This window comes from Micromesistius poutassou (genome assembly GCF_964030765.1).
Source record: "Micromesistius poutassou genome assembly, chromosome: 17".
Taxonomy (NCBI): Eukaryota; Metazoa; Chordata; class Actinopteri; order Gadiformes; family Gadidae; genus Micromesistius; species Micromesistius poutassou.
Genome location: NC_140287.1, coordinates 17,507,499 through 17,533,861, shown reverse-complemented (window position 1 = coordinate 17,533,861; position 26,363 = coordinate 17,507,499). Strand labels below are relative to the sequence as shown.

At 48.6% G+C, this 26,363-nt stretch overlaps 2 protein-coding genes across 5 annotated transcripts; both read right to left on the bottom strand.

Moving 5' to 3' along the window:
• Positions 1-1,243: 1,243 nt before the first annotated feature.
• Positions 1,244-8,717, bottom strand: pgrmc2 (progesterone receptor membrane component 2). The gene is made up of 3 exons (XM_084481817.1): positions 8,174-8,717; positions 5,810-5,965; positions 1,244-1,571 (listed from the first exon to the last, which is right to left on the bottom strand). The coding sequence occupies exons 1-3, from the start codon at positions 8,544-8,546 to the stop codon at positions 1,474-1,476; spliced, it is 627 nt and encodes a 208-aa protein (XP_084337943.1). The 5' UTR covers positions 8,547-8,717; the 3' UTR covers positions 1,244-1,473.
• Positions 8,718-9,482: 765 nt separating this feature from the next.
• larp1b (La ribonucleoprotein 1B) lies at positions 9,483-25,620 on the bottom strand. Of its 4 annotated transcripts, none has more exons than XM_084482217.1 (19): positions 24,730-25,620; positions 23,640-23,701; positions 23,188-23,244; positions 22,147-22,402; positions 21,003-21,155; positions 20,692-20,790; positions 19,434-19,596; positions 18,660-18,804; positions 17,927-18,104; positions 17,073-17,242; positions 16,549-16,890; positions 15,525-15,639; positions 14,443-14,639; positions 13,658-13,764; positions 13,300-13,448; positions 12,722-12,866; positions 11,366-11,475; positions 11,151-11,278; positions 9,483-10,653 (listed from the first exon to the last, which is right to left on the bottom strand). In XM_084482217.1, the coding sequence occupies exons 1-19, from the start codon at positions 25,070-25,072 to the stop codon at positions 10,423-10,425; spliced, it is 3,150 nt and encodes a 1,049-aa protein (XP_084338343.1). In that variant the 5' UTR covers positions 25,073-25,620; the 3' UTR covers positions 9,483-10,422. The 4 variants fall into 4 exon arrangements, with proteins under 4 accessions (XP_084338343.1, XP_084338344.1, XP_084338342.1 ...); XM_084482218.1 differs by having other exon boundaries at positions 13,300-13,451; positions 15,525-15,636; XM_084482216.1 differs by having other exon boundaries at positions 13,300-13,451; positions 24,730-25,619.
• Positions 25,621-26,363: the final 743 nt, after the last annotated feature.

The following is a 26,363-nucleotide window of genomic DNA, read 5'->3' as shown; positions in this document are numbered from 1 at the left end:
ACTAAAAGTCCCGCCCTCTCTCCCTAAACCCAGTAACTGAAAGTCCCGCCCTCTCTCCCCTAAACCCAGTAACTGAAAGTCCCGCCCTCTCTCCCCTAAACCATGGAACTAAAAGTCCCGCCCTCTCTCCCCTAAACCATTGAACTAAAAGTCCAGCCCTCTCTCCCCTAAAACGTTTGTAACAAACCTCCCCCCTCCGGGGAATTAATAAAGTTGTTATCTATCATCATCCGCCCTCTCTCCCAGTAACATTTGGACACATTAGGACACATCCTGTTCACCAGTTAAGTAGTGAGATGGGTATGCCTGGATTGGAACAAGGTCTGGTTAATATATAATTATAGCAATGACAGAAATACTAAATGAAGTATTACTGAACAACTAATCTTGGTACCATTAACACCATGAATAATGTCCATCCTCATTTCCTTATGGAGCTCAATACAAAGTCCCTAATAAATTGACCACACAGGAGTTTATTAACCAAATCATTTATTATCCAGAGAACCAGTCCTGACAGACACCCAACATTTAAATAGCTGACGAGTGGGCTTAGCTCACATTGTTGCACATGCGTCATGACCAGAGATATTTACACAACGCTCCTCTACAGTCTGCAGGACAGCTCCCCAGCGCCCCCGCTGGCCAACGGTGGAAACGCACCTCAGCACAAAGAAAAGCAGACGAACCAGAGGGCGGACAGAGCGAGATATAGAGATGGGATATGGCAGTAACACTGTGAACGTCAAACTGTATTTACAAAGAAGTGGAGTCTGTGTGAAGGGGGGTGGGGGGTGGGGGGTGGGGGGGCGGGGGGGGGGGGGGGGAGGGGGGGAGGAGGAGGGGAGGGGGGGGGTCTACCAGACTGGACACAACAAACTAAATAAGGCACAATTAATACTTTGAGCTTCAGGGACGTCTACAGAGCTGCAGCTGGCTGTACCCCCCCCTCCCGCCTGCTACCCTACTCCACAAATACAATCACATGGTGACGGAGCAGACTAGCAGCACCCCCACTATCCACCCCGCCCCACCACCGCAGGGCCCCCCCCCCTACAGCGGCCCGGACCCCCCCCCCCCCCCCCCCCCCCCCAACACAAACCCAGACCGCCGATCGGTCGCATCGATTGATTGATTGATTGAGAAGCGTTTGAAGGCTGAAGCAGTTCAGTTCTCCACCTCCTCCTCCGTCACCTCCTCCTGGGGAGGGGGAGGGGGGGGGGGGGGGGGTCTACCAGCATCAGATAGACGGGCGGGGGGGGGGGGGGGGGGGGGGAGGAGAGAACCAGAAGGTGGAGGGGGTGGAGGCGGAGGAGGGAGAAGGAGGAGGAGGAGGCGCTGACAGGAGACCAGGCCGGGGTCTGGCTGGGGTCAGGGTCGGGGTCAGGGCCGGGGTCAGGGGTCAGGGTCGGGGGCGGGGTCAGGGGTCAGGGGTCAGGGTCGGGGTCAGGCCGGGGTCAGGCCGGGGTCGGGTCAGTCGTGTTTCAGGTGGTCTTTGACGTCCTCCTCGTCAGTGTACTCCGACGGCTCGTCTCCCGGCTTCAGCAACCGACCCACGTAGTCGTACTTCTCTGGAAGAGAACCACAAGAACCAAGAGACGTTAGAACCACAAGAACCACTAGAACCAAGAGACCACAAGAACCAAGAGACCATTAGAACCATTAGAACCAAGAGACCATTAGAACCACTAGAACCAAGAGACCATTAGAACCACTAGAACCAAGAGACCTATTAGAACCACTAGAACCAAGAGACCATTAGAACCACTAGAACCAAGAGACCATTAGAACCACTAGAACCAAGAGACCATTAGAACCACTAGAACCAAGAGACCATTAGAACCACTAGAACCAAGAGACGTTAGAACCACTAGAACCAAGAGACCATTAGAACCACTAGAACCAAGAGACCATTAGAACCACTAGAACCAAGAGACCATTAGAACCAAGAGACGTTAGAACCACAAGAACCACTAGAACCAAGAGACCATTAGAACCACTAGAACCAAGAGAACATTAGAACCACTAGAACCAAGAGACCATTAGAACCACTAGAACCAAGAGAACATTAGAACCACTAGAACCAAGAGACCATTAGAACCACTAGAACCAAGAGACCATTAGAACCCAAGAGACCATTAGAACCACTAGAACCAAGAGACCATTAGAACCACTAGAACCAAGAGACCATTAGAACCAAGAGACCATTAGAACCACTAGAACCAAGAGACCATTAGAACCACTAGAACCAAGAGACCATTAGAACCACTAGAACCAAGAGACCATTAGAACCACTAGAACCAAGAGACCATAGAACCACTAGAACCAAGAGACCATTAGAACCACTAGAACCAAGAGACCATTAGAACCAAGAGACCATTAGAACCACTAGAACCAAGAGACCATTAGAACCACTAGAACCAAGAGACCATTAGAACCACTAGAACCAAGAGACCATTAGAACCACTAGAACCAAGAGACCATTAGAACCACTAGAACCAAGAGACCATTAGAACCACTAGAACCAAGAGACCACAAGAACCACTAGAACCAAGAGACCATTAGAACCACTAGAACCAAGAGACCATTAGAACCACTAGAACCAAGAGACCATTAGAACCACTAGAACCAAGAGACCATTAGAACCACTAGAACCAAGAGACCATTAGAACCACTAGAACCAAGAGACCATTAGAACCACTAGAACCAAGAGACCATTAGAACCACTAGAACCAAGAGACCATTAGAACCACTAGAACCAAGAGAACATTAGAACCACTAGAACCAAGAGACCATTAGAACCACTAGAACCAAGAGACCATTAGAACCACTAGAACCAAGAGACCATTAGAACCACTAGAACCAAGAGACCATTAGAACCACTAGAACCAAGAGACCATTAGAACCACTAGAACCAAGAGACCATAGAACCACTAGAACCAAGAGACCATTAGAACCAAGAGACCATTAGAACCAAGAGACCATTAGAACCACTAGAACCAAGAGACCATTAGAACCACTAGAACCAAGAGAACATTAGAACCACTAGAACCAAGAGACCATTAGAACCACTAGAACCAAGAGACCATTAGAACCACTAGAACCAAGAGACCATTAGAACCACTAGAACCAAGAGACCATTAGAACCACTAGAACCAAGAGACCATTAGAACCAAGAGACCATTAGAACCAAGAGACCATTAGAACCACTAGAACCAAGAGACCATTAGAACCAAGAGACCACTAGAACCAAGAGACCATTAGAACCACTAGAACCAAGAGACCATTAGAACCACTAGAACCAAGAGACCATAGAACCACTAGAACCAAGAGACCATTAGAACCAAGAGACCATTAGAACCAAGAGACCATTAGAACCACTAGAACCAAGAGACCATTAGAACCACTAGAACCAAGAGAACATTAGAACCACTAGAACCAAGAGACCATTAGAACCACTAGAACCAAGAGACCATTAGAACCACTAGAACCAAGAGACCATTAGAACCACTAGAACCAAGAGACCATTAGAACCACTAGAACCAAGAGACCATTAGAACCACTAGAACCAAGAGACCATTAGAACCAAGAGACCATTAGAACCAAGAGACCATTAGAACCACTAGAACCAAGAGACCATTAGAACCACTAGAACCAAGAGACCATTAGAACCACTAGAACCAAGAGACCATTAGAACCACTAGAACCAAGAGACCATTAGAACCACTAGAACCAAGAGACCATTAGAACCACTAGAACCAAGAGACCACAAGAACCACTAGAACCAAGAGACCATTAGAACCACTAGAACCAAGAGACCATTAGAACCACTAGAACCAAGAGACCATTAGAACCACTAGAACCAAGAGACCATTAGAACCACTAGAACCAAGAGACCATTAGAACCACTAGAACCAAGAGACCATTAGAACCACTAGAACCAAGAGACCATTAGAACCACTAGAACCAAGAGACCATTAGAACCACTAGAACCAAGAGACCATTAGAACCAAGAGACCATTAGAACCACTAGAACCAAGAGACCATTAGAACCACTAGAACCACTAGAACCAAGAGACCATTAGAACCACTAGAACCAAGAGACCATTAGAACCACTAGAACCAAGAGACCATTAGAACCACTAGAACCAAGAGACCATTAGAACCACTAGAACCAAGAGACCATTAGAACCACTAGAACCAAGAGACCATTAGAACCAAGAGACCATTAGAACCACTAGAACCAAGAGACCATTAGAACCAAGAGACCACAAGAACCACTAGAACCATTACAGAGAATAAACATGTGGTACCCATGTTAGTATGTTATATGATATAATAAACATGTGGTACCCATGTTAGTATGTTATATGATATAATAAACATGTGGTACCCATGTTAGTATGTTATATGATATAATAAACATGTGGTACCCATGTTAGTATGTTATATGATATAATAAACATGTGGTACCCATGTTAGTATGTTATATTTAAGCAATAGATCAGGCTGTGGTATGTTCTCATTATACCACTGTGGTATAATGAGCACATTTCACTGACTGAAGTGATCTATTGCTTTTATAAAACAGTTACGTAAGTATGGGGAAATGAAAGTCATAAGACACCCTTAATTTAGAAAAAGCGAGAAAGCATTTTTTTTAACAAATACAAAAAAGTAGTCCCTCCTGGCTGCCTGCAAAGTGTACGGCGGTTGCTATGCAACACACTGTAGTAGGGCTGCTCGATTATGGAAAAAATCATAATCACGATTATTTTGGTCAAAATTGAAATCTCGATTATTCAAACGATTATTTTTGAGTTTGAAAACATGATGCATTTATTCATAATTTCTCTCCAAAAAAAACACTTTGTAAATGAGAACTTCGAAATTTCCCCTCAAAAATATACACAGAATGGTCAAATAGAAAATAAATTCCAGATATGAATCCAGCTGTTCTGCAATTTCAAAAAAAAAAAAAGTATATATATATATATATTTTTTTTTTAATCGTTTCAACTCGATTATATTAGTTTGGTGATCGTTTCACTCTGAAATCGAAATCACGATCAAAATTTGATTAATCGCCCAGCCCTACACTGTAGCGTCCTTCAGAGAGAAGGCTAGGCTAGAGACGGTAGCTCGGTTCGCCGGCAATTTAGCCTACTATCGAGTTCACTCACCGTGTGCCTATTGCTTTACAACATTTCCACCCTCTCCAGCAATCAACATATTTTGAGGCTTCAGTGAACTATGCTATTACTTTTATATGTAAATAAACAACAGTTCAAGTTAGACGCGGAGTGATACTGAACTCTGTAAACAGAACGGGCGTCATAGCTGTGTGTATACGCTCAATATACAACAGTTGGGAACCAATCAGATCGCTTGATTTAAGCCACCTGTTTTATAAGATAGAATAAACATGTGGTACCCATGTTAGTATGTTATATGATATAGTAAACATGTGGTACCCATGTTAGTATGTTATATGATATAGTAAACATGTGGTACCCATGTTAGTATGTTATATGATATAGTAAACATGTGGTACCCATGTTAGTATGTTATAAGATATAGTAAACATGTGGTACCCATGTTAGTATGTTATATGATACAGTAAACATGTGGAACCCATGTTAGTATGTTATATGATATAGTAAACATGTGGTACCCATGTTAGTATGTTATATGATATAGTAAACATGTGGTACCCATGTTAGCATGTTATAAGACATAGTAAACATGTGGTACCCATGTTATATCATGTTATATCATGTATATAGTATGGACCATGTTATCAACGTACCCATGAACTGCATCTCCCACTCGCGGACGCTCTCCATCTGCACGGCGTTGAGGTCCGACAGGTCGTCGTACTGGTCCAGCAGCGCGTCCTTCTCCAGGCAGAAGGTGGCCAGGCCCCGCGACGCGTCCCGGCCCGCGAAGATCCCGTACGGACCGTCTGGGGAGAACATAGTACGACATTACTACTGCTGCTGCTATTACTCCTACATTACTACTACGGTCATTACTCCTACAGTCATTACTCCTACGGTCATTACTCCTACATTACTACTACTGCCATTACTCCTACATTACTACAACTGCTATTACTCCTACATTACTACTACGGTCATTACTCCTACATTACTACTACTGCCATTACTCCTACTGCTGCTACAGCTACTGCTACTACTGCTGCTGCCATTACGCCTACATTACTACTGCTGCCATTACTCATACAGCTGCTACTACTAATACTACTGCTACTACTTTTTACGTGTATCTGCTGTTTCTTTTTTTAAATATAATTTTTCCTGGCATGATTTACAGACAGTTTTGTTTTTTTAAATTGACTTGTATCATTTGTTATCATCATTGTGTCATTTTTATGATGTAAATTGAGGGAGCAATAGCGGTATCGGTGCCAAATATCGGCTCAAGAAAATCGGTATCAGCGTATCGGTCATTGGCTAAGGCTGATGAAAAAAAAAAGACATGGCAATATGCCTCATCAGCACTGCATCAATAGTAGCCACTGGCACTGAATCTTACAATAGAAGCCACTGGCACTGCATCATACAATAGGAGCCACTGCATCTTACAATAGGAGCTACCGGCACTGCATCTTACAATAGAAGCCACTGCATCTTACAATAGAAGCCACTGCATCTTACAATAGGAGCCACTGCACTGCATCTTACAATAGAAGCCACTGCATCTTACAATAGGAGCCACTGCACTGCATCTTACAAAAGAAGCCACTGGCACTGCATCTTACAATAGGATCCACCAGCACTGCATCTTACAATAGGAGCCACCAGCACTGCATCTTACAATAGGAGCTACCAGCACTGAGCAGGTGTTCAGTGTGGCGGGAATATCATCAATCCCTTGTGGCATCTGTTAAAGCCGACAGTTGGTTAATTTGTGAGTAGGCCTACAACAAGTCGCAGTAGGAGGAGACTGGAGTCACTTCAAAGTCTCATACCAGTGATCAGGTTTTAAGCTAGATTCATACCGGTGATCTGGTCTTAAACTCGCTTTTCAGGACCTTGTGATTATCAAACTCATCAAACGTGGGGAGAATCCTCCTACCCAGGCCAGCAACTAAACCCAGGGTCAGCAACTAAACGTTGGCCATCTAAAACAAGTCTTTTAGAAATGGTGAAGGCTGTACCGTGGACTAATTTGTTACAAATTCTGCTTCAAATCTATATATAATACATATCAAAATGAGTGCATGCTCCATGACACCTAAATAAATATACAATAAACAAGTCTCACCATTACACCCAATAAGTCTCACCATTGAAAACCAAAAAGTCTCATCTTAATAAATAAATCATAATAGAACAAATTAAAAGATCCTGAAGATCATGTTATAATTATAGGGACTATAACTAGTTTAACCTGCAGCATATACAGCCTACGTTAATTCAGTATAACCTATATTCTTTACAGTCCATGTTGAGGTAGATTAACCTGTATTATAGTCTATGTTGAGTCAGTTTAACCTGTATTAAATACAGTATGTTAGGTCAGTTTAACCCGTATTAAATACAGTATGTTAGGTCAGTCTAACCTGTACTCCGTACAGTCTAGGTGCGTTATGCATCGGGGCTCCGGTTTTTTACCTGCTTGTTTCCCTTACTTTGGTTTATTAGTGTTTGGAACTAGAGTTTGAGTGTTTACATAACTAAACAAAGTGTTATAAAACTACACAATAACTCTTTATAGACTATTGTGAGTGTTGCAACACTTTGAAGGTGTTTATTTTATGACCATAAGCATATAATAAAGAGTGTTATTCATTACATCTTCTTGCAGCATTCGTCAACGTCGACTTTGTCTGACACACCGGCGGTTAAACCTGCTTGTGCCATGTACACAACACGGAGCCACCAACGCCCATCACACACACACACACACACACACACACACACACACACACACACACACACACACACACACACACACACACACACACACACACACACACACACACACACACACACACACACACACACACACACACACACACCTCTCTCTACAAGCTAAGCTAACATCGCCGTCCAGATCCAGTGTTGTGGCTACCAGCTATCGACGGCTAAGTTACCAACAACATTAGCCGGGCTAGCTCCGTTGTTATGTTTTTTTTCCTCTTTACCTTTCCCATAAAACTTTTTTCCCGTGGTGACGTCAAACACCTTCATGTTGACGGCCATGAGGATGCGGGGGTTGGCGAGGCCGTCGTACTCCGCCAGCTGCTCCAGGGAAAAGTCTCTTCTCCTCATCTTGGGCAGCGCCGAGGCCTGGCCGTCCCGGGCCGCGGCCGCGCCGAGCCGCCGGCCCAGCCGCCGGTACAGAGCGTAGCCCAGCGCCGCCAGCACCGCCACCACGGTGAGGTGCAGCAGCATGCCGCCCAGCCCCAGCCCGTCCTGCTGCTGCTGCTCGTCCGCCGTCCCCAGCCCGCCGCCGGTGTCAACTGGTCCGCTAGTGTCCACAGGTCCGTTCGGACTGGCTCCTCCATCGTCCGCCATACTGCACGACAGCGCCTACCGCATCAAAACCCCGCCCCCCCCAAGCCTTGTGATCCGTTGTGATTGGCCCGCCCCGGCGCCCGCCTATTGCCCTCCTGAGCCGCTGTGATTGGTCTGCGTCGGAAACTTCGGTTGCTGTTCTCTCAGGTATAATGTTGTCATTACACAACGTTGCATAACGACACACCACCTCCAGATAAGAGCAGGGTTTTACTTTCCCCGAACGACGGTGAAGGTTTTATAGTCTTCTTATGAGGTGTGGTCGGGTAGCTCCGTTGGGCGAGCCTGCACAGCCAATCAGACATGGTCCCAGCAAAGCGCGTGCACATGCAATCAGACAGGGCACGGCAAAGCGCGTGCACATGCAATCAGACAGGGCACGGCAAAGCGCGTGCACGTGCAATCAGACAGGGCACGGCAAAGCGCGTGCACGGCCAATCAGACAGGGCCCAGCCAAGCGCGTTCACAGCCACGGTGTATAAAAAGCTGCAGGTCTCCCAGCCATGATAAATGCAGCACATTTGACCATTAGGTTTACGGCGGTTTATTGATGCAGTATGATACGACTGAAACAGTCGGCTATTTGTACTGACTAGAAGAGGAGTACGTGTTTGGAGCAAGGTGAGCAGCTGGGTGGGCGGGGCCAGGTTCTAATAAGAACCTGGATTATTCTGCCTCAGGGAGATTCCCATACTGCATCTTTAACATACAACATTAACTTTATACTCCTTTTCTCTCTTATACGTTTAGTCCGACCTTCTCTCTGGCAGCGTATGTTGCTGAGCTGGCTGCGGAAAGCCCGGGGCCCCCGGCCTGTTCCAGCAGCTGCAGGGTAAACATGATTATCAGGTTGGACCGCACAGGAGACGACACGTCCTCTTTGGGTAAATACAGCGGAACAAATAATCAATTCGAAAAGACCACAAGACAACCGTCAACAATCACTTGTTATTTTGTATTTTTTTTTTTTTGTATTTTACAATTAAAAACTTCAAAGATTTAACATGCATAATTTTTTTTTTTAAAACACTCAAACCAAACTACCAAAAAAAAAATCTGTTTTCTAAATCAAAACTAAATAAATGAATAGTATTTTTTTTTTTATAGTATGTACATTTTTTTCTTCACTAAAATCTCTTAAAATCAGTTTAAGGCCAGTTAATTATTAAAGCAAAAAAGCATCAATCATTGTTTAAGAAACTATATACTCAAATATACTTAAGCACATACCCCAGATTGCAGCTAAAACATTTAGACTTCTTAAGTATATTCATAAAATGCGTTCAAACAAAATCCAACGGTAGACTCAGACTATGCTAATAATCAAATAAATGGAAATGAACAATAAATTATTCTACTTCTCGATGTAAAACCGGTCTCAAGTCCCCGGGAAGATTTCCCATATTAAAATGGTGTACAATAATTTCATAGATCATATAGACTCAAGAATCAATAACCAACAATACTGTTGTGGATTCTAACGGCGTGGAAATTAAAAATGGCACTTTGGTTGTTGAGCCGTCTGGAAACGTCTGCAGCAGGGACATGATTGTCAGGTCGGAGGTCAGACTTTTAGCTCTAGACTAAGGAACACGCTACGTTAAGGCCGCAGGCTGCTTCAGTCCTAGCCCAGCTCATAGCTCACGAGCTTGAAGCTAAGAGCTAACTCATTGTGGGTCGTCCCTGTGAATTAAGACAGGAACTCCTGGTCTCCAAAGCGGCCTCCGAGGGTTGAAATGCAAGGAATGCACTTTATTGTAAACGTTGACAGCAGTTGAGGCGACTGCCTCCACTCCAAATGAAGTGCACCAATCAGAGGCCCTGATCTCTCCCATTTCTCGGCCAATAGCGGGGGGGCTTCCCAGCCGTGGCTGGGTCAAGGGTCGGCTTGTTTGTTCACCGCGGCGGGGTTCTTGGCGGCGGTGGCCGGGGCCCTCTTCTTGGTGGCGGTGGGCGCGGCTACGGCGGTGGCGGCGGCGGCGGGCGCGTCCGCCGTTGCCGTGGGCGCGGAGGCGGGGTTGGAGGGGTGGCGGCGGCGGCGGCCGCCGTTGTCTCCCGCTGAGGAGGAGTGACGTCTCCGGCGACCCCCCTCCTCTCCCGTGGCGGGCTGCAAACAACACACGAGCCGATGGGTCAAGAGGGTCACATGGTACGAGACACACCACACACACGCCACACACAAACACCTGAACCCACGTTACGCCGCAAACCAGCGAGCCTGTCACCATGACTACCGGAAGTTGACCCGTCACCATGGACCACCAGAAGTAGGCCTGTCACCATGACTACCAGGAGTTGACCTGTCACCACGATGCCAATGATACAATAGAATAATGACTTGAAAAGAGCAATCCCCTTTCAATTTCTAAGAACATTCAGACATTGGAAATGGAATGTTTACATTTCTTTCTATATTTCTTGCACTAAAAGTTCAAACTTTCTGGCTGGAATTACGCGGTAATCTGGGTAATGACCCGTGTACATGCGTGTTTAGGCGTGTGTTTAAACAGCACCTTTAACCACACCGTTACTATACAGTACATCACGCATATGTAGGTGGATGAAGTCGTTATCCTGACAGGCCTATTATGTCCCTCTACGCACCACCACTCTGAAGTCCTCCAGGGTGCTGAACTTGGACAGGTGCTCCTGCAGTCGGGGGTCCAGGCGCTGGCTGGGGGTCCTGGAGTACTTGAGGAAGGCCCAGAACTTCTCTAGACCGTACAGCTGACCTACAACACGACACCAGGGTCACACCAGCTCCGACAACACAACACAGGGCTACACGGTGAACGGCGTCGGCTTTATGCTCCGGTTACCTTTCTCAAAATCCTTGATGGTTTCCTCCTGGAAGTCCTGGAACAGATCCTGCCGGAACCTCTTCTCCAGGCCGTAGCTGTAGAACCTGAACAGACACTCCAGGCCGTACCTGAGGACACAGACACACCGCCTCACTCTGAGCTCTCTCACACCCCAACAGCACCAGGAAGGAAACTATATACACATTCCAATCCATCACCAGTAACCAGGTGTGTACAGGTGTGTATGGGGACCAGGTGTGAACAGGGACCAGGAGTGTACAGTGACCAGATGTGAACAGGTGTGTACGGGGACCAGGTGTGTTCAGGGACCAGGTGTGTTCAGGGACCAGGTGTGTACAGGTGTGTACAGGGACCAGGTGTGTTCAGGGACCAGGTGTGTACGGGGACCAGGTGTGTACAGGGACCAGGTGTGTACAGGTGTGTACAGGGACCAGGTGTGTTCAGGTGTGTACGGGGACCAGGTGTGTACAGGTGTGTACAGGGACCAGGTGTGTACAGGGACCAGGTGTGTACAGGGACCAGGTGAGTAAAGGTGTGTTCAGGGACCAGGTGTGTTCAGGGACCAGGTGTGTACAGGTGTGTTCAGGGACCAGGCGATCTTGATGTAAAAAAAAAGTTGAGAACATGCAGCTCTCTACTCACCCTAGACACAACGCATGCATGAACACAGTTCAGACAAAACACACCCCGACCCCACCCTCCAACTACCTTCCCAAAAACTCCACCCCCCCCCACCCAATGACATACCTCAGCGTTGAGTGACACTTCCCTGAGGCTACACCCCACCCCACCCACATACCCAGCCAGCTCTACCCCACCCAGCTCCACCCCACCCGGCTCTACCCCACCCATCTCTACTGCTCTACTGCTACTCCAGTAAGGGAGGGCTGGCGTTTTCAGACTTAAAAACAAGTAAGAAAAAGCTCTGATTTCACAAAAATCACATGGACAAAAACCACACAAGGTTGATTAATGAACAACTAAACCAAGAAAGCAAACGTTTTTTTCATAACTTCGTCAAACAACCGCGCCTTCTGTTGATTATTCATGCAGTCAATGAACGACGACTGCATAAGTAAATCAAGCCACTGATATCCGGATGTCCCCACAAACGAACATCAGCCACGTTACATCACAACGCAGAAGGTTTGTCAGGCTTCAGGGGAACCGGGGACCCACAAGGGCCGTGTCCAACGGACTGTGATGCTGCAGTCCTCCCTTCTTAAGGTGGAGGAGCGCTTAAGGGATGGAGCCCGCCATGTTGGTGGTTCGGGAGCATCGCGCCCGCAGTGGGGAGGGGCCAACGCCACGAGCCAATCAGAGGGCAGGGTGTGAAGAGAGCAGCGGAGGTACCTGTAGTTGTCTCTGGCGTCTTCCACGGCAAACAGTTTGAACTCCTCGTACATGCGCCGGTTGAAGTTGTCCCTCAGGAAGAAGGACCAGAAGCGGAACAGGGTGTTCATCTCCTGGGATTGGCCCCCGCCCAGACGCTTCCTCTCTGGACCAATAGAAACACAGGAGGCTCATCAGTTGACCTGGACCATTGACCAAGTGCATGATGGGTAGTGTAGTTTCATTAACCTAGTGCATGATGAGTAGTGTAGTTCTATTAACCTAGTGCATGATGAGTAGTGTAGTTCTATTAACCTAGTGCATGATGGGTAGTGTAGTTTCATTAACCTAGTGCATGATGAGTAGTGTAGTTCTATTAACCTAGTGCATGATGGGTAGTGTAGTTCTATTTACCTAGTGCATGATGGGTAGTGTAGTTCCGCTAACCTAGTGCATGATGGGTAGTGTAGTAGTTCCATTGATATAAGTATGAGACACAACATGTGAAATAACATGATATGATATAATGTGATATGATGTATGAAACAACATGTGATCACAGACAGACAGACAGACAGACAGACAGACAGACAGGTTACCAGAGAGGCAGCGTCGGCGGTACTTGTGGTAGCCCTGCTGGGTGAAGCCCTGGTCCCTCAGCAGCTGGTTGGACGGGTGCAGGAACTTGGGGAGGGAGTGGGGGGTGCAGCCCAGGGAGGACGACCCCTCCGAGGGGGAGGCGGTGGAGCTGCTGGAGGGGGGGGGGGGGGGGAAGGTCAGTCACATTGCAGCTGCTGTGGAGGGAGGGAGGGAGGGAGGGGGGGGGGGGGGAGGGGTGGGTGGGGGTCTGACCTGATGGAGGCGGAGCGGGGGCGGTGGTCCTGGGTTAGGGTAAGGGTCGGGTGGGGGTGAGGGTTAGGGTGAGGGTGAGGGTCGGGGTGAGGGTTGGGGTCTGACCTGATGGAGGCGGAGCGGGGCCGGTGGTCCTGGGAGTCCATGATCCAGCCCACATGCTGCTCGTGGGGCGGGTTGGAGCTGTGCCGGGTCTTCTTCTTGCGGGGCGTCTGGGACGGCAGAAGAACAACATGTCCTGACTCACTGCACCCGGTACTGGGATCAAACGCACAACCCCTGACGGGGCGCTTCACTGGCAACCCGCACTGACCCAGTATAATCTCCACGGCAACAGATGTGTACGGTAAGTCATGCATTCCGCTGGATGACAGGATTCAGAAAATACGAGTTGTCTTTCTCAAAAGCACTCAGGGAAGAAGGAGAGCGAATTCTTTATGTCCTCTGAGAGGGAGATAGGGAGGAGAGAGGAGCAGAGGAGGAGAGAGGAGCAGAGAGGAGCAGAGAGAGCAGAGGAGCAGAGGAAAGGAGCAAAGAGGCAGCAGAGGGAGAGCAGAGGAGGAGAGAGGAGCAGAGAGGAGCAGAGAGAGAGCAGAGAGGAGAAGAGAGGAGGAGAGGGAGAGCAGAGAGGAGGAGAGAGGAGCAGAGAGCAGCAGAGAGAGAGCAGAGGAGGAGAGAGAGCAGAGAGGAGGAGAAAGGAGCAGAGAGGGACAGAGAGGAGCAGAGGAGGAGAGAGGAGCAGAGAGGGACAGAGGAGCAGAGAGGAGGAGAGAGCAGCAGAGAGGAGCAGAGAGGAGGAGAGAGGAGGAGAGAGCAGCAGAGAGCAGCAGAGAGGAGGAGAGAGGAGCAGAGAGAGAGCAGAGGAGCAGAGAGGAGGAGCGGGGCCTCACCTGTCCGTCGACCTCGGCGCTCTCCTTGATGACGGGGTAGAAGCGGGGGGTCTTGTTGAGGTCCAGGCGGCCCGGCGTCCGGGGGGTCTTGGGGGTCCGGGGGGTCCTGGCCTGCAGGTCTCTGGGGGACTGAGGGACGCTAGCAGGCAGGGACTGAGCCAGGTCCTGGATCTCCACGGGAACCGGAGACAGGTCCACTGGAACCACAGAGACGGACCAGTAAGACCACTACACTATACCAGTAAGACCACTACACTATAATACCAGTAAGACCACTACACTATAATACCAGTAAGACCACTACACTATAATACCAGTAAGACCACTACACTATAATACCAGTAAGACCACTACACTATAATACCAGTAAGACCACTACACTATAATACCAGTAAGACCACTACACTATAACACCAGTAAGACCACTACACTATAATACCAGTAAGACCACTACACTATAATACCAGTAAGACCATTACACTATAATACCAGTAAGACCTCAACACTATAACACCAGTAAGACCACAACACTATAACACCAGTAAGACCACAACACTATAACACCAGTAAGACCATAACACTATAATGATGGATTACATTAGATTAACATTAATGTACTAATAATAAAACATGGATACAGTACCAATATAATAACATGAAAATACTACCAATATAATAACATGAATATAACCTGAACCAACTCTTCATCCGCCTCCTAAATCAAATGCCTTCTAATTATAACCTGCTGCTAAATGGGGAATGTACTCCAATTACGCTTTGATTTATTTTCTGGAGATCCTTCTTCAAGCAGAGGGCAATTTCTTTGCATGCTCTTGAATAGCACTAGCGCTGCTGTGCAATTTCATCTAAACTTTGTATAGAGATGTGTATAGATATATATATATATATAGATTTGTATAGAGATGTTTATATATTTAAAGTGATGTCAATAGTGATAGAGATGAGATTTATATATAGATATATAGAGATGTCAATAGAGCTATATATAGATGTCTATAGAGCTATATATAGATATAGTCTATAGAGATGTGTATAGCTATAAAGAGATGTTTATAGATCACCTGAACTGGGAATCTGAGGAACTTCTTGGTTGGGGTCCACAGGGGGTTTTGGGGCAAGGGTCTCGAACTCATCTTGACTGATGACACTGATCTTCTTGTAGCTCCCTACTTCCTGCTGAACGACACACACACACACACACACACACACACACACACACACACACACACACACGTCAGTTAAAGGTTGAAATGTAAGCGTCGGGCTAGCATTCTGCCTAGTTAGCGGTGGCTAGTAGTTAGCTGAGGGGTTAGCAGTTAGCTGACGGATCAGATGAGCTGCGGGGGAGACTTTGTGCTGACTTACACATCAGCAACACAGGCCAAGGTCGGTCTCTGTGTGCGCATGCCCGTGTGCGCATGCCCGTGTGTGCGTGCCCGTGTGTGTGCCCATGTGTGCGCACGCGTGTGTGTGTGTGTTCAGGTGCAGTGGTTCTCAGCTCAGGGACCTTTGAGCTCTGATTGCGTTGACAGCGTGGCGCAGCCTCAGAGAGTGTGCTGGTCCCCCTGTGCTGGTCGGTAGCAGCAGGTGATCAGCTGAGCCCTAAACGCCCCCCCCCCCCCCCTGGCCCTGTCAGAGCTGCCCTGTGTAGAGTGTAGTGGCATCTAACGGAGGATAAGATTCATTAGTATATGCTACACGGGAACCTCCTAAGATGGCGCAATTTGATTGGTTCGCTATCTCGGGATATCCCGAGATTAGCGAACCAAATCAAATTGCGCCATCTTGGGAGGCAATATCCTTGGGCAATATCCCTGAGATACCTACTAAAAACAAATAAACCGCTAATATAAACAAATAAATCCCGGCAAAAAGTGTTATCTTGTTTATCTTTTGGAGTGTTCACGTGTAGTATGTACTAATATGTACGGGAATAGTGGTGGCGCAACATGGGACCTTTACACAACATCCAGGTCAACACAAGGTGAACACCATGAGGTAATCGGCAGGTGACCCGCCAGCAGGTAAACAACAACAACAACAACAACAGGTAAACAGCAGCAGCAGTGGTAGCGCGTCCCTCACCTTGCAGGGCTCGGCGAGGTCGGGGCCGCTCCAGAGGTCCTGCTCGTAGTAGTACAGTCCGTCGTTGATGGTCTTGGCCAGGTCCATGGTGATCTTGGCGCGGGACTCGTGGTTGCCGGTGCGATCGCCCCCGGGGTGTTTGCGTAGGTGCGGGGGAGTCTGCGTGACGATCAGGATCTTGTTGACGTCGTTGTCGTCCAGTTCGTAGTCGTCCTCGTCCTCGTCCGACCAGTCGGTGAAGGTGTTCTTCCTCGGCGCCATCTGCTCCATCTCCTCGTCGAACAGGAAGTCCAGCTCCTCCTGCGGGGGGGCCGGGGGGGGCCCGGGGGCCGGGGGGGCCTCCTGGAGGAGATCAGATGAACACGAGAGCAGAGAGCCATGAGGAACAGAGGAGGGGGGGGGGAGGGGCTGCTTAACGAGGGAAGAGTTACATCAGGCTGGAGAGAACTTCAGGGTCGTTTAAAACCATAAACCTGTGACCGGGTCAGGTGACCCAGGCCAGAGGTCAGGTGACCAGACAGTACCTTGTTGCGTCCAGACGACTGCCGCTGGCGTCTCTCCACCTGGATCCAGGCGTCCGTGTCGGAGGCCGGAGGGTCCACTGTGGGCGTGGCTAGAGCTGTGGGCGTGGCTAGAGCTGTGGGCGGGGCTGAACCAGGGGCGCTGCTTCTGACCTCAGGATCCACTGGTCCTTCTGTCAGATGGGAGGAGAACCGATTAGAACCCACCTGACCCGTTGTCAACACAACCTACTAACCAGCAGGTTAACCCGATGGTCCTCACTAACCAGCAGTGTAACCTGATGGTCCTCACTAACCAGCAGTGTAACCCGATGGTCCTCACTAACCAGCAGTGTAACCTGATGGTCCTCACTAACCAGGTTAACCCGATGGTCCTCACTAACCAGGTTAACCCGATGGTCCTCACTAACCAGCAGTGTAACCTGATGGTCCTCACTAACCAGGTTAACCCGATGGTCCTCACTAACCAGCAGTGTAACCTGATGGTCCTCACTAACCAGCAGTGTAACCTGATGGTCCTCACTAACCAGCAGTGTAACCTGATGGTCCTCACTAACCAGCAGTGGTCCTCACTAACCAGCAGTGTAACCTGATGGTCCTCACTAACCAGCAGTGGTCCTCACTAACCAGTAGTGTACCCCGATGGTCCTCACTAATCAGCAGTGTAACCTGATGGTCCTCACTAACCAGCAGTGGTCCTCACTAACCAGCAGTGCAACCTGATGGTCCTCACTAACCAGCAGTGGTCCTCACTAACCAGCAGTGTAACCCGATGGTCCTCACTAACCAGCAGTGTAACCCAATGGTCCTCACTAACCAGCAGTGGTCCTCACTAACCAGCAGTGGTGCTCACTAACCAGTGGTAGACGGGGTGAAGGCCTGGCCGGGGATGAACTCGGGGCAGTGGATGAGCTGGGTGAAGTCGGTGCGGGGGGAGCCGACCACCAGGGACCCGGGGATGGGCCAGCGCTCGGGCTCCACCTTACAGCGCACCCGGTCGACCGCCAGCTCCACCTCCTCACTACTCCTTAGAGCCTGCACGCACACACACACACACACACACACACATTTAGAGGACAGTGTAGTGTGTTGAGGGGACAGTATAGTGTGTTTAGAGGACAGTATAGTGTGTTTAGGGAACAGTATAGTGTGTTTAGAGGACAGTATAGTGTGTTTAGAGGACAGTATAGTGTGTTTAGAGGACAGTGTGTTTAGAGGACAGTGTGTTTAGGGGACAGTGTGTTGTGGGGACCGTGTGTTGTGGGGACCGTGTGTTGTGGGGACAGTGTGTTGTGGGGACAGTGTGTTGTGGGGACAGTGTGTTGTGGGGACAGTGTGTTGTGGGGACAGTGTGTTGTGGGGACAGTGTGTTGTGGGGACAGTGTGTTTAGGGGACAGTGTGTTTAGGGGACAGTGTGTTGTGGGGACAGTGTGTTTAGGGGACAGTGTGTTATGGGGACAGTGTGTTTAGAGGACAGTATAGTGTGTTAAGGGGACAGTGTGTTGTGGGGACAGTGTGTTGTGGGGACAGTGTGTTGTGGGGACAGTGTGTTTAGGGGACAGTGTAGCGGAGACACTGGGAGGACGTACCTCCATGATGAGGCTGAGGTCGGTGGTCAGGGCCTGGACTCGGTGGAAGCCAGCGATCAGCGAAACCGGCAGGTAGCCCTGGGCGTCCATCTTCCTGCGCAGGAAGAAGTCTCTCTCCAGGTTGTGGAGGCTGAAGTAGTACTCACTGGCCGCACCCGAAAACAGGCAGAACAAAGAGACCATCAGCGGCAGAACACAGAACACATCGACAGACGTATCCAACACATGCACGGATACACACAGCCATTGCCATCGGTTCGATTTCATGCTTTCTTGACTTCTTAATACTATTCATGGCCTCTCTACAAGCATCACAATATATCACAATATCTCCTCTGAAAAAGTTAAATTTCGGCCTGGCTTGTTATATTAACAACAAACATGTTATTGGGCATGTATTCTTAATGTAATTAATGTTCCGTCTTTATTTACGGTCTAAACTGAGTTTTCAGTTACTCAACTTTGGCTAGTTAACTTCTGTTCAGGTTTCCCTCCGTCTCCCTCCTCAAGACATGTGTGCCACCTTGAGGAGCAATGAAGTAGTGTAGCTGGGAGCAGGGAACTGCTTCTGGCATTAAGGCTAGTGGTTAGCTGAAGGCTAGTGGTTAGCTGCTCCTGGCATTAAGGCTAGTGGTTAGCTGAAGGCTAGTGGTTAACTGCTCCTGGATTTACGGCTAGTGGTTAGCTGAAGGCTACTGGTTGGCTACTCTCGGCATTGAGGCTAGTGGTTAGCTACTCGCGACATTAAGGCTAGTGGTTAGCTGAAAGACTCACATTTGGCGCTTCACATATTCCTTGAGGAGCTTCTCGTCCACGGTGTACATCTGGACCTTGCTGCTGCCGCCGTCATAGTAGTACACCATGTTGGAGCCCTGGACCCCAGGCTGGAGGGCACCGTCCGGACCCTCTCTGGAGCTCTGGCCATACTCAAAACGTCCTGCAGAGAAAACACAAGATGAGGTAAAGTGTTGGGGATTCCAGGTCTAAACAACGGTCTGGTTCCAGATCAACGGTCTGGTGATCCAGGTCTGATTAACAATCTGGTGTTCCACGTCTGGTCAATGGTCTGGGAGTCCAGGTCTTGTGTTCCAGGTTAATGGTCTGGTGTTCCATGTCTGGTCAATGGTCTGGTGTTCCATGTCTGACCAATGGTCTGGGAGTCCAGGTCTTGTGTTCCAGGTTAATGGTCTGGTGTTCCAGGTCTGATCAACGGTCTGGGAGTCCAGGTTTCGTGTTCCAGGTCAACTGTCTCGTGTTTCAGGTCAACTGTCTTGTGTTCCAGGTCAACTGTCTGGTGATCCAGGTCTGATCAACGGTCTGGGAGTCCAGGTTTCGTGTTCCAGGTCAACTGTCTCGTGTTTCAGGTCAACTGTCTTGTGTTCCAGGTCAACTGTCTGGTGATCCAGGTCTGATCAACGGTCTGGGAGTCCAGGTTTCGTGTTCCAGGTCAACTGTCTTGTGTTCCAGGTCAACTGTCTGGTGATCCAGGTCTGATCAACGGTCTGGGAGTCCAGGTTTCGTGTTCCAGGTCAACTGTCTCGTGTTCCAGATCAACTGTCCGGGTTGTTTACCCGGTACCGGCTTAATTATCGTATTAGTTCTAGTGATTTAATATTAATCCAATTAATTAATGATTTAATACTTAGGTCATAAGCTTTAATGATTTAACATCAATCTTATTAGTTTCAAGGATAAAATACTACTAAAGGGGCCGTGTGCAGAATTTAGTGACCTCTAGAGGTGAGTTTGTAGATCGCATCCAACTGAGCGTGCTTGAATGCGTAAAGATGTATCTAAAAATGTTTGTCAATTTTTTTCTTTTAGCCTTTACTCCTAGAGTTTTCAATCAGCTCAAAAAATGGGGTTCTTTTATTTTCATGGATTATACATCAATGAAAACATACTGATGAATATTATATTGTTTCGCTAGATGCCATTAAAATGGTCCCACCCCCTGAAGCTTTAACGCATCAAAGGCCGTCCCCGCCGCTACTAAACCTAACCCAAACCCAAAGGTCACACGCTCACAAACCTCGTCCGCGACCTCTCCCGCGGCCGCGACCTTTAACCCTGCCGCCTCGCAGTGTGCCGCGTGCGGCGTCCTCGCTGGGGTCCCGTTCCCGCCTCCAGCCTAGGCAGGAAGACAACCGCCTCTGGTTACCATGGCGATGATGATGATGATGATGATGACGGCCATGACAGAGATGTTTATAAATGTATAGAGGCGGTCTGGTGACAGCATGAGAGAACAGGAGAGCCTGTTTCCTGAGTGTCCCAACCCGGGGGAGAGAGAGAGAGAGAGAGAGCGAGAGAACGAGAGAGAGAGAGAAACTGCCAACTTACTCCTGTTGCTATCATGCGCCCTGTTACTATGGAGCGTGTGGTTAGGTGATGAGGTGTCAGGTGACTCGTGGGCGGGGTTTGTCAGGCTGGGGTCGCCGGCGCCGTCCCCGGTCACTTCCTCCACGGGCAGGGAGACCCACTTATGTTTGTTACCTAGCGACCGAGAACACCACGTGAGGAGGGGCACGCCCAAAGCACTTTCACTCTGGATTAGAGAAACCGCTTTCACTCCAGATCAAAGAAACCCTTTTCACTCAAATTCATTTTTAAAAGAAACCCCTTTCAGTTAAACCCCCTGAAACCTGAATAACAGGTTTCACACCAGAATAAACCGTTTACACCACGGAATAAAGAAACACTTTTACTTTAGTTCCTTGACGGTAGTTGATGGTAGAGGAGGAGAGGCGTGGTCTTTGAGTTAATGGTGGTGATGAACACATCAAACGATACACATTAGAGTCCTGGACAATGATGGAGTCAGTAGCAGAAGACAAAGAGCAAAGGGGCTTGTGGTGTTGCTCATAATAAGAAGAACACATGACATAATTTGACCATTACCTGATGCAATAATTAGCATATGACACACATATACACATAAATAAATAAATAAATAAATAAATAAATAGTAGGCCCACACAAGACATAGCCCATGTCTACAAAACGAATGCTTCTCAAATTGATTAGGGTTAGATAATTAAATAATAATTAAATAATTGAATGATCATTGTGGATATAATTGTGCATGTTCCGTGTCTGAAACGGACCCAAATATATGAAATGTCTCTTAAACAAATCAATAAAATGTTACGATAGGCAATTATATAAAACTACATATAGTAAGTGGGTTTGTTGTAGGTAGGCGTGTACAGGAGAGTGATAATGTACAGGAGCGTGATAATGTACAGGAAAGTGATAATGTACAGGAGCGTGATAATGTACAGGAGAGTGATAATGTACAGGAGAGGGACATGTACAGGATAGTGATAATGTACAGGATAGTGATAATGTACAGGAGAGTGAGAATGTACAGGAGAGTGACCATTCACAGGAGTGTGACAATGTACAGGAGAGTGATCACTTACACAAGAGTGATAACGTACAGGAGTGTGATTATGTACATGAGAGTGAGAACAGTGATCCATACCTCCTCTCTTCCTCAGGGCAGTGGTCTTGGGGTCAAGGCCCCCCTCGGGCTCTCTGTCCCTGGGTGCGGCCGGGGCCTTGTCGGCCTCCCGCGGTGCCTCCTGGTTCTCCTTGGTGTTGCTGTCGGTCTTCTGCTCCTCCTGCTGCTGCTGCTCCCCTCCCTTCCCCTTCTCCTCCTGATCGCCTTTCCTCTTCTCCTTCTCCCGACGAGCAGGAGCCGGCTTCTTTTCCTCCGGGCTGAGCGGGGTGTTCTGGTTCTGGCGGGGCGGGGCGGGGCGGATGATTGGATTATCTCATTTCAGACCTCAACCAATTCAATCAACCGGAAGATAAGACGTGGGAACAGGAGCCGGTGCTGATGTGAGACTAAAGGTGGATTTACACTCATCCGGTTTGACTTTGCACCTTATTTACTTTGTACATTGTTCACTTTGCACATTAAGGACTAATAAAACACCAAATAAGATTTGAAAAGCTTTGGAAGTTTATTTACTTAACACTATTTACATGGTTAGTAGTCAGCATATAAGATCGACGGGGTGGCGGATTGCATCGCGTATACCGACATCCCAACGGAGAACTGCGAATGCTCGAGGGGTCTCCGTAGTTACGGAGTCGGATTACGGATACGGAGTAGCATACTTTGGCCTTAAAGGTGAAAGTATACTACTCCGTATCCGTTACAATGTACAAAGTAAATAAGGTGAAAAGTCAAACCGGGGAAAGTGATTCTGGAAATGATTTTGTTAGAGGATCAATCACAGCCCTTGCCGTCTCCGTCCGTCTCCGTTGCCTCGACAGATAGTTAAAAAATATGGATGCGCACGTAGAGCTACGGAGAGGGTCTCCGACAGGCTCTCCGTCGACGGAGAGGGCTCTCCGTGTCTACGTGCAGCACTTTACGGAGTAGTATAAATCCACCTTCACGCTCAGCTGAACTAGTCCTCCTCAGGGGGCGGAGAGCATCAGACGCTAGTGAGGCACCACAACAGCCTCAACTCCTTCACTGTACTCCAGTTCAACTCATGTGAAAAGCCCTCACCTCTTTGACCAGCTCCCCAGGGGTGGGCCAGTTTGTGATGTCACTGAAGTCCCCAGACTGGAAGAGATTTACACAAGAAATAAGTCAATTAAGGACATGAAATATCAGTGTAAAGGGTACAGACTGAGGGGGGGGGGGGGGGGGGGTACAGACTGAGAGCCCTGGTTCTTCGTGTTATGCTAGTGCTCATAATGTCCCCTTCGCTCGGGCCAGTCGGTACAAAACTCACCGGATGAGGAGAGCCCTCGTATTTTACAGAAAATATCCTGTTTTACAACTTTATACATTTTAGTCAAACATAACAAAGAAACACACGGTGAGACAGACAAAAGAAACAAGTCCTTTGGGGGGTTCGCCTTAAACTGGACAGGCGGTGATCACTGATGTATGTACTGTCTGTATGTATGTACTGGTGCAGAGATGGTCACAGATGCCAAGTGAAGGACTTTTACCTTACTGGACTTCCTGGTCCTGGGTTTAGCTGCACGGACCACTTTAAGGGGGCTCTGTTGATCTGGGGAGACAACACCAATCAAGACAACGTGACACTTCATGACCAACAAGCCTGAGGAAACACCACGTCTAGCCCTGTTTACCAGGGCCTTGTCGCACTCAACGGACTGCTTATCTGCAGATGGATTCTTGTATTAGCTCAACAGCGTAAAGTAGTAGCTGTTTGAACTGGCTAGCTGTGGGTTAGCTGCAGCTACTGGAGGTAGAGGGAGTGGCTCTATCAGTCAACAGAGACTGGCCACCCTGATAAGAAACTAAACCACCCACCCACTAAGCATTACACACCACTACTACACACACAGCACTGTAGGTCTGGCTCAACTTCATGGAAGATCTTCTCCAATGCCTGAAAACGCAATTAATTCCTGATCCATTACACATTCACCAATAAAGTGTGTTTATATGTGTTGTTAAAGTTGACTTTAAACACCTGCCCTGGCTAGCGGGGGAGGCAGTGCAGACGGCCAGGTCATTGGTCGGCAGCACCATGGCTGTATTATGGGTAAAACACGTGTCTGTCTCCCACAGCTACTGGTTAGCCGCCAGGCTCTACACCAGCCACCCTGCAGCGGCTCGACTCTGGGGCGGCGTGCCTGCCACTCTGCCCGACACGGGAGCTTGGTGGTCGGCTTCAGACCTTTTAGGAGAAGGGGAGCGGAGCAGGAGGGGGAGCTGCCAGTAGCCACAAGCTAATTATGTAGCACTTGAAGCTAAAGAAGTAGCACTTGTCAGCAACCCCCACGTGTTCCGCTGCAACTGGAGCGGAGGGGGGATGGGAGCAGATAGCTCACCCAACACCGCCACTGACTTTAGGTCCTCGGCTCCTCCAGAGCCCCCGGGGCCCCCCAGCTCCTGCGGGGGCCCCCCAGAACCTCCAGAGTCCCCAGGCCCCCGACCCACTGCAGGTCCACATATTAAACACTTCCATCGGGGTGTCCCGACTCCGCCATGCGGGAGAGGGTGCCAGCTGGCGGGGTTACCAATAAGGCTTAGTCATCAATGCTATTTTTAAAATACATGGATCATTACCCTTCTCGTGCGGACCGAGGGTCGCGGGGTTGTGGGGGACCCGGCCCGGGGTCCTCTTGGCCCAGGCGTTCACTTTGGGCGGAGGGGCGTCCAGGACCTTCTCCCTCGCCGTCTCCCCGACCTCCACGTTCCCACTGCGGGGGTTCTGCTCGTTCTCCTTGTCGTTCTCCTTGCACCTCTTGTTCAGGTCCACGGGGCTGCCCGAACACCCGGGTCCGTCCAGGGCCCGGTCCGGGAGCCTCTGGCTCTGCTCGGGGGCCGGGTGGACTGGTTCCTCGGGCTTGTTTTGGTGGCTCTCCACGCCAGGCGTCAGACCCGAGCTACACTCGACCTCTGTAGACATCTTGGCTAGTTTACTACTTGTTTACCACTAGTTAACTACTAACCACTAGTACTACCGCTACTAGTACTACTACTAGTCCTCCTACTGACCGCAGGAGAGCTCCAGGGTGGGTCTGGGTTCCTGAGTCCTGGTCCAGGACGGGGAGCCGAGTGACAGCAGCGTGGTAAACAACGAGAGGGCTGGACCTCGTTAGCCACCTAGCCGCTAACCCCCTAGCGTCTACTTCTGGCGCTAGCCCGTTGGCTCCTACCGCTAGCGGTAGCCAGTTAGCTCCTAGTGTTAGCTGTTAGCCGTTAGCAACCGAGCTACCAACTCTGTCCCACTTTCCTCTCATATCAACAAGTCGTCGCCGGAGTGCATCAAGTTATAAGATCTAAAAGGACGCGGAATCAGTCCGCTGGCAAGTTTGGGAAATTTTGTAAATGTGTGTGTATCGGTCTATATATATATCTATAGATGCACGAGTGTGTGTGTGTATATATACACACACACATATATATGTATATAGAGGGAAATCTAAAAATATGATAAGGAGACTCCAACCGTTAATGGACTTCCATGGCAGCAGAGGGACTCGTGCCGTAAACAGCGCTCTGCTGCCCCCGGCGGCCACAGCGCGCAACGGCAGGCTGGACCAGTCGAGGAGGTTGGACTGACGTGTCCCTACTAGCATAGGCCCCCTCATTTGTAGATGATATGGATAGATAGATATATTTAGATATATAGATATTTAGTCCAGATTGATTCTTACTCTTTGATTCTTTTTTTTTTTCCCCCGATGTGAACCCTTTAACACTGGAAACAATAAAATGGACTTGAATTGTTGGACGATGTTGATATTCATGAATACCCATTGCTCACACAAAACATGTTTTTTTTAATACTATTTATACTGTATGATGTGTTATATGGACCTGTGTCTGCAATAACGCTTTATATATGTACATACTGTATATGTACATGTTGTTGTTTTTTAGAAGATATGTGGACAGCCAATATTGCACAGGTCTGGGGTGTCTGGTTCGACTGGTCTGGTCTGGTGTGACTGGTCTGGTGTAACTGGTCTGGTCCGGGCGGACTGGTCTGGTCCGGGCTGACTGGTCTGGTCTGGTGTGACTGGACTGACTGGTATGGTCTGGTCTATTAAGATCCAGCAGTCTATCTACCTTCTGTCTCCATATATCAAAATAGAGAGGCTGGGCTGGGACATTGATGACACCTGGGTTATAGTGGAGGCTGTAAGGGGATCCATAGTTTATATTGATTATCTAGAGGCTGTAAGGTGATCAAT